Here is a 12,674-nt window from a genome sequence, read left to right as displayed (position 1 = left end):
AATATTGTTTGAATGACTAGATACATAATGTTGGCTGAATGAAAAAAATGTAATTAAAAAATAAGGGAACAATGGAAATCCGTCAGATATTCAAGGGTTCCCTGTTTTGTGGGACCCGATTGCAGAAATATGAGAACTGTGCAATTTTATTGTATTTTATGGTAGCCATCAGTCATGCGGTGATTTAAATTTAAAGTTATTACAATTAAATCACATGTAAAACTCCATTATTAGTCACTCTAGCCACAATGCAAGTGCTCAGTGCTTATCTGACTGGACAGCAGAGATATAGAATATTTCCATCACCTATTGGAGAGTACTGCTCTTGAAGTCAACACAGCTGCCAAACTCTTCACATGAGGCCAGCACTAGCAGAACACGTAGGTGACAAATTCAGATCAGTGTCTCTGCAATTTCCCTTCTTTCTTTTGCCTTTGGTTATAAATGTGCCTCAGAGTAGAAATTAAAGTGTTGCCAAATGATACAGGGACTGCCATCTGGTCAAGTTGATTTTCTGCTGCCAAAATTGTAAGGGAAACACCTCCTCAAGAATTCACTCCAAATGAGATCCCATCGGTGACTATTGCACAGAGCCAGACAAAAGGAACAAACCTTTTTATTGTTTTAGGCTCCATAGGAAGGACAGAATTGGAGCTGACTGAGACATGTGGGCTCCTTGGGCAGGTAAAAACACTGGCACCTCTTCAACTGACAGGCTTTAAAAGTTGGTCCAATATTGATTCAGAAGTAGAAGTCTTTTAGGCAGATACATTTCTTAGGGCCGTCTATAAGAGTCTATCTCCATTTTAGAATAAGAGTAGACATCCATGACATATTAACTATAAATTTCTTTCTTTGCATATTATTAATTTATTACATAATCTTTCTCCTGAGCCAAAATATTCAGGCTCAGAATCATTCTCAACACATCATGCCAGTATGCCAGTACTAGTTGATTATTATGGACACTTAAGATAAAAGTGATCTGTCATCCGTGAACTAGAGATAATAAAATCTCCAATATACTATCAAATGGTGAAAACCAAGGAGATCATAGGGTTAAAGAACTCCAAATTTTAGGTCTGTTTTCAAGACACTGAACTGTGGTTTCCATCAATTTAGAGGAACCAATTTTTTACTGCTTACTCAAGACCTTTTGGTGTCACTGCTCATAAATGGACACTTCACTTGCATTGAATATCCCCAGAAAACACAGTTAATGTGCCTATAAATTCTAGGGCAGTTGTTGAACAATTCGAACAATAAAGGAAAGACTTTATTAAAATTAGATGGAGACTTTTCTAGACCTGAGTTGACCATGGAATGCTACTTGAATGCATTTTTAGTGTTTCTCTAGTTGAAGAAGCTTTATAGCAGATGCTCACTAATATATTTAGTTTTCATAAATTTTGTGGTCCATAACCAAGATCTAAGAATTGCATGGGGAATCTGTAGAAAATCCATTAAGTACATTGCAAACATCATTTATTATTAATGATACCACTGAGTGAGCTGTTAATCCATTCTATTTCTAGCAGCTGCAGATTCTAATGTCAGCCAGGTTGATTCAGAATTCATTGCCTCTAAGGTAGAGACATTAAATACCAAGACATTTTATTATCTGTGCCTCAGTCAGATATATTTAAAATGTGTTTGTGGATTTTAAAGTCCTTACTACTTCTTTTAATGAGAGAGAGTCTATGTCACAGAACTTCAGAAAAAAAATTTCCTAGCAATTAAGTGGGTAAAGAAGTATATGTGCTATAATTACATTTTTCAAAGTTACTAAGATGGTAGATCTTAAAAGTTCATTACAAGAAAAAAATATTTTTAATTATGTAAGGTGATGATGTTACTAGACTTATTATGGTGATTATTTCTCAATGCATACTAATATTTAATTGTTATGTTGTATACCTAAAACCAATATAATGCTCTATGTCAAATAAACCTCAATTAAAAAAATAACAGTAAGAAAAAGATAAAATGTATATATATATATATATATATATATATATATATATATATATATATATATATATATATATGTCTCATATGGGTTGCTGGGCAAATGCAAGTTTCATTGAAATGGCTTTAAGAAGGAGGCTGGGCCAAAAGTCAGAGTCTTGAGTCCAGGCAAAGGAAAGTGGACTTGACCTGTAAATTCATGGTCTTCAATGGTATTCTACAAAGAAGCCCCTGGAATTTTGAAGAGGAGCTCTAGAGCTGCCTCAGAGCTGCCCTAGAGGGAGGAGGGCTCTAGGCCAGGCGTTCTTGAAGTATGGTCCCTGGACCAACATCCCAGCATCTGTTGGGTACTTTTTTGAAATGCAAATCATGTGGCCTTTATCAGATTTACTGAATTAAAAGATCTTGAGATGGGTCTTAGCAATATGGTTTTTAATAAGCCCTCTGGGTATTTCAGAAGCAAGATAAAAATTGAGACCCAGAGTTCTTGGCCTTCCACTTCAGCTTCAACAGAATAAACCTTCATCTTGAAGATTTATTGTTTTATATATTATACTTCTACAAGAGATTGCACTGGAGAAGGGGATCAGAGGCTTTAAAAAGTGGAAATCAGTTCTACAGAGAAGTGGGAAATTGGGACTTTTAAATGGTTGTCCATTGCAATTGTAAAGTCAAAGGAAAGGGAGGTAGGACCTTTTAATGCTGAACGTACTGGCCCTAATGACTATCAACAGCTTCTCCAATAGCATGAAGAACCATCATTTACAATCAACTAGCACCAGTTCACTTGGAAATATTTTTGTTTTTCTCATCTTTTAAAAAATTTTTTAATTGGTCATATATTTTGAACCAGTCAGAAATTAATTTTCAAAAGAAAAAAAAATGAACCAAATGCCTTAAAAGAATCCATGTAAATAAAAACACTGATAGAGAAGTCTACCAGTTCTGTCAAAATGAGTATTTTTGTGGTCTTTCTTTCCAAGGAGGAATTTTCAAGTGATACAGATGTTGGGAAGTAAGAACAACTGTGATAAAGAAAGAAATAAGATGATTTATGCTAAACAAACTTTTCAAGTTAACTTGGTTCCAAAGACAAAATTTGGCAAAGGGTACAAAGTACTTGTGGTAACAATGCAATGACTTGTGTAAGGAGAATGCTCACAAGGCATGGAAAATGAAGAACCACTTTTTAGTAACACCAGAGAAGTACAGAGAGAAATCTAATGATTATAGAAGGTTTAAAAGACTTTCTGAACGTGTGGTCCATGGACTGCTTTCATTTGCCTCTCCTGGGGTTTTGGTTTCAATACATTTTCCTGCACTCAGCACAGGAACACAGAATCAGGATATTGAGGGCAATTTGTGTCTCATTTCCAGGTAATTCTCAGGCATGCTGAAGTGTAATCAGCATATGCTTATTTCGGAAGTTTTCTGTATGACAAGCAGCCAAAAGTTACCTAAGTAAATCCCAGAGGAACATAATAGATACCTTTGTAACCTTTGCTTGGCCTTGAGGGGCGATCTAAAAGTTGTGCACAGGTATTCTCTAAAAAGGGTTTTATTATCATGATGAATTACCAAGTTCTGTGTTTTTCTGATGTTTGCTGTTTATATTCAAGATCACATTTTCTCAACTTGAAGGTGAACAATCCTAAAGCAAATTTAAGCACTGTAGAGTTCCGATTGGCCAATTAGATCAACAAAACTTTTCACACACTTCATACCTTTCCCCATGAATGCGACATAATTTTTGCAACATCAATGCTTCATCCTCCCTATGCTGACAGACACAGGGGATCAAATATCAAACTGTAAGATAAAGTATTTATTTTATTTTTCACTTTCTTAAATAAATGATGCCACTCTAGTTTTGTGGAACTCAGATAATTTTAATACAGGTATCTATATGGCTTCATGTATTCAACAGAGGAAAATAATTGTAATAATCACTCGATGAACTTTCACCATCTATTTCAACCTTTGCTTTTTTCTGCTTTCTTAGAACTCAATTATTAACAGTGAAATGAAAATTATATATTATATTAGTTCAAAAGAGATTATGTCTTGTGTTTGTGTGTGTGTGTGTGTGTGTGCATGTGTGACAAAGACAGAGACAGAGAGAGGGACAGAAAGGAACAGAGAGATAGGAAGGGAGAGAGATAGGAAGCATCAATTCTTCGTTGTGGCTCCTTAGTTGTTCATTGACTGCTTTCTCATATGTGCCTTGACTGGGGGGCTACAGCAGAATGAGTGACCCCTTGTTCAAGCCAGTGACCTTGGGCTCAAGTCAGTGACCTTGGGCTTCAAGCTAGTGACCTATGAGCTCAAGTCAGCGACCATGGGGTTATGTCTATGATCCCATGCTCAAGCCAGTGACCCTACGCTCAACCTGATAAGCCCTCGCTCAAGCTGGATGAGCCCGCGTTTAAGCCAGCGATCTCAGGGTTTCAAACCTGGGTCTTCCATGTTCCAGTCCCATGCTCTATCCACTGCACCAGGCAGAGATTATAATCTTGAGGAAAGGTGTACTTCTTGCTTAAAGCAAGCATATTAAAAAATACTTTTGGTGATTAATTGACTTGAGAAATCTTGTTATTAGACCTATCTTTAAGTTTTCTCTTAAATTTTAAACATACATACATATGTATATATATATAAATAATTATAGGAATTTGTATATATATATACCTGATTTTATATAAATCTACATATTTTATCATATTAAATTAATTACCACTTAAATATATTTACATTGAATTTGAGTATATATAATTCAATTTAATAATATATGTACATATATGTCCATACTATATATGCACATAGAAACACACATCACCACACAAAACACCACCACACTATTTCATAGAACTTGTCCCCTTTATTAACTTCAATCCTAGCCAGATTGATTACTTTTCTGTGTTGAGTTTTATAAACACTTGTTAGCTTTTTTTTGGTCATTCATGCTGACTTTTAGTTTAGATCCAGTTTTTGATGGGAAAGGGGAGAGGAGCAATAGAGTCATTATACTGCCATTTTGTGAATAACTAGAATACATGGTTCCATTGAATGTATGTTTTGAGTGAGTGAGGAATGCTACACTCAATATTTTGTCCTCCGTGCTTTGTAACACTTTATATGTTTATCATAGCACATGTATCTTCTAGTTATCTATTGATATAATCATGTCTATGTGTTAATCTCCATTATAAAGTCTCTGAGAGGGCCATGACTTGCCCATCCTCTAATAGTTCCATGATTATAATCAGCACTCAATAAATGTTAACTTGGAAAACAGTTTACAAGAGCAAAACTTTTATAAATAAAGTCACCACTATTCTTTGTCTGTACCAAATGTTTTCAAATTTCCTTACTACCCCTGTGAGAAAGTAAAAAAAAAATAGAATCAAGTTAGGACATTCCTTCTTATACAAAACTCCAGAAGAGCTAGATAAGATGAAATTGACAAAAAACAAAAATGGACACAAAGTCAGCATGCTTGATATTTGTTTCCTTCTTTCTCACTTGACATTTCAATTACGTCTAAGTCATGCTGGAATACAAACCATCACTAACAATTACTTTCTTTCAGCAGGTTTTATAGAGAAAAATGATAGGGCTGTGACAGCTTTCAGCTTTAGATGGAAATCTCTTGAGCAGCAGAAGAAAACATTAGTGACCATCGAATAGAATGATATGTCTAGGGAATACAGGCTACACTTGGGTTTCTAAAATGACTAATTTTCTTTCTCCTGTCTTTGGTCATTTTGGCATGTAGTTAGAGAGAAACAAACTTTTCTCGTTTCTCTGCTAGGATATAGTTTTATAATTTGAAGCCATGCAGTGTATTTTTCCTTTTTTTAAAAAAAATCTCCACTTTGTATTTTATTTATGCCTTTACTTCAGCTAATCCAAAAATGTTCAGACCCTTATTAAGCTGCCTATATACAGGAAAATTAGATTTTACTGGAAATATATATTTATATATTTTTCTCAAGAGCAATCCATTGCCCATTTTTTTCCTCTTCACAATATGGAATACCAATTCCACTAGCACACAACAATGTGAACAGCTAGAACTTAATTATCCCAGCCACTAAAAAGAGGATAATTATGTGATATAATAGAGGTGATAAATATCTCTACCATGGCAATAATATTATAATATTTAAATGTATCAAATTAACACATTGTATACCTTAAATTTACACAATGTTATATGTTAGATATAGTCAGTTAAAAAAAAACATTCATGGTCTTTTGGTGTTTATCCCACTGATAACTCCCTAAAAGTTAAGAATATACTATGTAAAACCTGTAAGTCTTCTGCTACTGCAAGTTCCACTTTTGTCCTGGGGTATTTAAAAATGGTAATTCTAGATGATTATTTTGGGACAAACACAATAAAATAAACATAAGTATCAATAAAAATTTGGGTGAATGAGAAGCATCAGCTCAGAATACACATTCAATCAGGCGCCTTTTTCACACTGACATGTTTCATGCAATGCATGTTCACCGACTGGTCAATTTTCCTGTAATCTTAGACTTAGGTTTACAATAACCAGGCAAAGTCATATCTAACTTCAGTTTCAGCCACCTGAAGCCTGAAAGGTCTTCCTGACTGGGTATCTTGCTTAGTTGAACACAGCATAGTGAAATCCTATTATTTAAAAATTTAGGTGGCCCTCACTAGTGGCTTAGTGGATAAAGCATCAGCCCAGCATATGGACATCCCAGGTTCAATTCCCAATCAGGGCACAAAGGAAAAGTGACCATCTGCTTCTTCCTTTCCCTCTCTCCCTTCTTTCCCTCTTCCTCTCCCACAGCCAGTGTCTTGATTGGTTCAGGCGTGGCCCTGGGTGCTGAGGATAGCTTGGTTGGAGCGCATTGGCCTCAGGTGCTAAAAATAGCTTGGTACTCGAGTATTGGCCCCAGATGGGGTTGCTGGATGGATCCCAGTCAGAGTGCATGCAGGAGTCTGGCTTACTATCCCCCTCTTCTCACCTAAAATTAATAAATAAATATTTAAAAATTTAGATAATTAAATGTAAATCTACTTAGCACTAATTTATTTATGTTCACAGTGTTTAGTCATTTATGATTCAGAAATAAAATTTAATATTTCTCAAACAATGAAATTGATTAGGGAAAGTGACTTGTACAATAATTCATTCTGAACTATGACAGATGTAAAACAGAAAATCCAGTATAACAATATGTAATAAACAGAGTTTGATCATTTCTTTCAAGTAGTATGTACCACAGAGCAGAGATGGAGAAAAAAGACAAAAATAAAAATAAAAATTGTATTGTAATTGTCTCCTAATTTATCTGAGACCGTTTGTGTTGTGATAGATCAGTCATGTTGTCTACTTCAACTAATCTCAGCTACAAAGGGTAGTTTTGGCAATTATAATTTGCTTCCAAAGCCTTTCCCTTTCAAATTCATATTTTTGGAGGGTGGTTAATAACAGGGAATTTAAAGGGAAGGTATCAAGTTAACAAAGGTTAAAAATGGAGATTTTTTTTCCCTCCATTAAGATTATAAAAATAAGCTATATAGCTAAATATACATAATTATAGTTTTTGGGTCTGTGTTATTTAACAACCTTTAAATAAAGTTAAAAAAATTTAATCATATTTAAATCACCAAAGCAGCTAAAAAGTAAAAATTATAATTTCAAATCCCAATCCAAGTTTTATAAACAGGGTGTGTATGTTTTCCATAGTCAATTTTATATGTACAATCATACATATTTATGTAGGTTTGTTTAGATAAAAAATAGTTTGCATTTATATTTATTTATAACAAAACACATTCCAAAGTCTGATGAACTTTGTTGGAAATCAAAGAAGAAATCCTTCTGGGTGAATGAAGTCTAGGTGGGCTAATTCTATTTTTAGCATAGAGAAAGCATACTACTGCAAAATAATGTTCTTTGGAAATAATTTTTTAAATTGGCTGTACATGTGTGGCTAGACAATCTCATTTCAAGCTAAATAAACCTGATTAATTCTGGTACTTATTCAGATGGTACACAGAAACATTCCAAATTCATTTATCATGATAAATCTACAATTGCTTTCCCGGAGTCGCAGGAACAGACTTTTAACGATAATACATTGTAAATATTTCTTTAAAATTTTAAAGTTTTAATTTTAAATAACCCCCAAGATTCAAAATTCTATCTTAATTCTTTATTGCCACACTAGTTATGTGCATGACTTCATATTCTTTGATAATCAGTCATGGTTCACATGTTCATATAGATCCTATAGAGATTGTGCTCTTGCATATTTTGACCATAGAATAATTAGAACTATAGTTGAAGTTTAGTTTTCAAATTAAAACTGACAATGGAAGTTAAAGGGGCCTGGGATTTCTGACTCTTAATTTCCGGGGGCAGGGGGGTGTAATGATCAGGGTGAGGGGAAGGAAAAGAACCCACATGGTGTAGGGTTGACCAGCTTGGACACTGGTTTATATTCAGGAATGTGCTGATTTTATCTTTTTGGAATACACAGAATAATAAAAAAAATTATAATGCAAAGAGATGGCCGAAGGCAACTTAAGTACAATTCATATATTTAAAAGAGAGTATCACTGAAGTACTGCTATATGAGAAACACCAAGGACATACCAAAAAACACATTCCAATGAACTGTTCTAATATCCCAGAAAGAATCCTGACCTGGGATCATGTGCTGTGTGACCTTGGCAAAGCATGTAATTTCTCTGTGTATCTCCTCCTAGGTTAAATAATATACAGTCCCGTCTAGCGCTAACATATATAACATTTCTCTGTTATTAAAACTGAATCAAGAAGGGCAACTTATCAAATACTTTAACATTTTAAAGGTACACAACCCCAAATGATGACAAAGATATAGACACTAGGTACAGACTTTCGTTGTGTATAGACTTAGAAAAACTGACATACTGAGATGAACAGTTTCTTTGTTCACTATTTTTCTGAAAAGAAACACGCATTCTGAATACAAACTTGTATTTACTTTATAGAAATACAAAAAACTAATTATAAGTACTAGAAAGCAAAAAATAAGCCAAAGGTAAAAAACTGTATAATCTTTTTAGTTATTTAAGAAAAAGGAACACATTTCTATACTTAATTCAATGAGAACTATGGCTAAATTTTTAATAAAAGCAAAGCACAGTTGAGGATCTTAAATTTTTGTTAGTAATAGACATGGAGGTATTTGGGCAAATATTCTCTCTTTTATTCTCCTTAGCTATAAAGTGGACCAATATTTACTATCAAAAAAGATAAGTAACTTAATTAAATTTGCCAGTAAGCAAACTTCACTTAGTGCTTATAAAAGTCAGCTTTTAAAAAATAACATAAAAAGCTTTAACAAGATCTAAAATCACTCAATGTTCGCAGCATGGAACCAGAGGCCCTCCTGCTTTCACTGTCCCTCCTTTCACAGGTTTAGGGTCATGAACTCACCAGGGAAGGGTGTGGTTTAATGGCTCAGCTGAACTGCTGGACCACGGCAATGACAAGGCAGGAACGGGGATGGAGGAGATGGCCTTGAGCTGCCATGCGGAACCTCTTTATTTTAAGGCAGGCTGGGTGAGAGAGAGGCGTAGGGAAAAGTGTCCTGAAGTAGGCAAGCTCACCTGTCACTTTTATTATTATAGTCACAAGCTTGTCTTCTTACTTGATTTGCTATGAGTTCTTTGAGGGTAGAAATAGTATGTTACTCTTCTCCACATCTCAGTGCATGGCACACAGTAAACACTGTAGATTCATAACAGGGATGAATGAGAGGCCCCCATCTCTTTTGGGGCCTCTCTATCCCTCTAGTTTCATGTGTTAGGAGAATTGATTAGGTCAGGAAGTTCTTTATTTAAAACTTCATGGCTCCCTTGAGTTTTCCTCTTTCCACTCATTCACACCTTGAAAGGAATTACATTGACCTAGTAATCCCTGCGTGCCTGGATCTCACAATTCACTGCGCAGGACCTCAGACTGTGGAAGAGGCTGTGAGGGAAGTGCTCTGTGGGGCTGGGGGCTTTGGACTACCGAGAGCAGCACCAGGGGGCTGACAGATGAAGGAAAGGACCTGAAGGATTCAAGAGAGTTTATACAGTGCCAGAGTGGTCACAGAGATTCCACTTTCCAAGCCAAATTAGAGGACTTTGACAGCACAAGCTGCCAATTGTTTATGTAAATATTTAGAATTTGTAAACATGCAGCAGCTTGGTGACGCTGGTGTTTGGCAGTCAAGCCTGGAAACTGTACATTCCAGCTTCCCCCAAGTTACTAACCTGCTTTATATGGTCCAGATTAGCTGTGCTAATCAAGAAAAGAGAAAGGCCTCAATGGCCCCTTTCTTCCCCTCGTCCTCTTTATCATCAGTGTGGTCTAGCAGAGCTTTCACAGAATTTCCCACTTCATAGGACATAGACTATGTTCCCCCCCTCTTCCCCACTGCCGCCCAGTGCCAAACTCTTAATCAGCTGAATACCCTCTCTTCCAAGCCTGCAGCACAGGCTTTGCGCTCATGGCTCTCCAGTGGGGCCTGGCAAATTACCTACCCGCCTTCTTCTGAATATTTATGCCCAAATGCCAGGATATCAGATGCCCGTCCACTCCCATCACAGACAACAACCGGCACAGGAGGGGTGTCTCGAAGGTACTCCAAGACAATCGAGATCACATTGGGTCCTCCTTCCACAATGAGCGCCACCACTGGAACGCCTTGGCCGATTCCTGCATTAAAAAATGAAAAGAAAAGGAAAAAAGAGAAAAGAACACAAAGCCAGCAAACCAAAGAAACAAAAAAGAGAAACAAAAAGCACAAACTAAAATTACTGAGCACAGCGGGGAGGTAACAACATACGAGGGAATAAAATACTGAGCGAAAATTTACAGAAAACCCTTTGGCAGGATGTTCCCACCAGAAAGCCCATTTGACTTTGCCCTTTCACAACAATTCCCAGGATGCTGGTGTCAGTTAAGGCACTTATACCATACTTTACAAGAGAGGGCATAAGGGGAGGAGGAGAGAAAGGGACTGATTAACAGATGAAGCACTGGGTCAGCAGCCAGAGACTGGAAGATAAAGGTGATCTTAAGCAAGTCTTGTATGTAGGCAATGGTTCAGTTTCTTCCATGAAAAATGAGAAGGTAAAAAATGCTACCTCCCTAAAATCATCACAGTGGTAAGAAAATGCTTAAATCATTCTTTTCATTAAAGGCTGTGAAAATCAGTTGAGAGTATCTTTTGAATTGTTGAATCAACTACTGGCTAAATAATGGGATTAATTTTGACCACAAATGATCAGCTTGATTATTGATTCCTAATAGCATAACAGTCATAATAAGGTACCAGGAGGTAGAGCATTGGCCATCTGCCATTGTTGCATCCTTTACTAATGAGCAAGGTGCCGGGCCAGTCAGTAAACATTTGTTAAATTTAGTAGTTTCATAGACCTTTTGTAAAGTATTTAAGCCAGTGGTAGTTAACCTGGTTCCTACCGCCCACTAATGGGCGTTCCAGCTTTCATGGTGGGTGGTAGCAGAGCAACCAAAATATAAATAAAAAGATAGATTTAACTATATAGTAAGTTGTTTTATAAAGATTTATTCCGCCAAACTTAGTGAGTGAAAATCCAACATAAAGTACTTGGTAAGTAATTATTATTATATGCTTTAACTTGCTGTAACTCTGCTTTATAAATTTTATAAAGTAAAGTTACTTCCCTACTTTATAAATCACTATTACTGTGGAACCGGTGGGCGGTTAGAAAATTTTACTACTAACAGAGATACAAAAGTGGGCAGTAGGTATAAAAAGGTTGAGTACCCCGATTTAAGCTATTAATGCCAAACCACAAGACAGTGCTTTTTTTTCAGGAAAAAACTGCCATAACATCTGCACTTACATATGGTTCAATCTAACATATTAAAGAGAAAGATTAAAAACAAATGTCCATGAGAGACACGAGAAAGAAAGCAAATTCATTTTTAAGTGTCATGTCAAGGATCATCATTCTTCATTAAATAACTTCCTTTTACTCAATTTGGTATCTCATTCAATCTTCTCAGAAAAGTTAGGTAATTGAGCAGTACCATAAAATGAGATGGTTTTGTAGGGTACACAAAATAGTCTTCTTAAAAAAGAACTAATCAAGATTCTGTATGTCTATAAATAAGAAGAAAAATAGTCATTTTGGTTCTTCCTCTCTCCCCTTCTGCTATGGTTTTATGTTATATCAAGAAACTGCTTCCCTATGAGAAATGCTAGTTTGGGGTTTGGTTTCTTGCTCCATTATTATGAAATTTTATTTGACTTATATGTGACCTGTTTTACTTATAAATCAGTGTTTTTTAATGGCTTGATTTTCATCTTAAAGGAGTGGTCTAAAGTGCTAGTTATATAAAAATGGGTGCTGTTTTAAATCTACATTTTAAAAGTGTAAAAAAGTGACAATTATTGATCAAGGCAAGATGTCAAGATTTCTTTTTGTTCACCAGAGGGACCTGGGAGAGAGAGAGAGATGACTCATGATTCCATCAGAGTTTTTTGTGCATGGAGAAATTTTGAGTTACTCTTCCAAATCCAAGGAGAAGGAAGTGAAAGGTCATGCTATTCCCTTTTACCCAGAAGCCCTTCACGACTCACGCAAAAGGTTGCTTTAAAGCTCTGTTTGGGTGTCTGTGAGGAGGACCCTTTCC

General features: G+C 35.8%; 1 protein-coding gene across 6 annotated transcripts in view; it reads right to left on the bottom strand.

The window, feature by feature from the left end:
* The window catches only part of TRPM3 (transient receptor potential cation channel subfamily M member 3), a 541,722-nt gene that overhangs the window by 188,838 nt on the left and 340,210 nt on the right, over positions 1 to 12,674 (bottom strand). For all 6 annotated transcript variants that reach the window (XM_066367997.1, XM_066368000.1, XM_066368001.1 and 3 more), the window contains one exon: positions 10,532 to 10,706. In XM_066367997.1, the coding sequence (XP_066224094.1) occupies positions 10,532 to 10,706 (175 nt within the window). The remainder of the gene's footprint in view (positions 1 to 10,531; positions 10,707 to 12,674) is intronic.

This window comes from Saccopteryx leptura, chromosome 2 (assembly GCF_036850995.1).
Source record: "Saccopteryx leptura isolate mSacLep1 chromosome 2, mSacLep1_pri_phased_curated, whole genome shotgun sequence".
Lineage (NCBI taxonomy): Eukaryota > Metazoa > Chordata > Mammalia > Chiroptera > Emballonuridae > Saccopteryx > Saccopteryx leptura.
The sequence above is the reverse complement of the archived record's forward strand: the minus strand, read 5'-3'. Positions and strand labels throughout refer to the sequence as shown.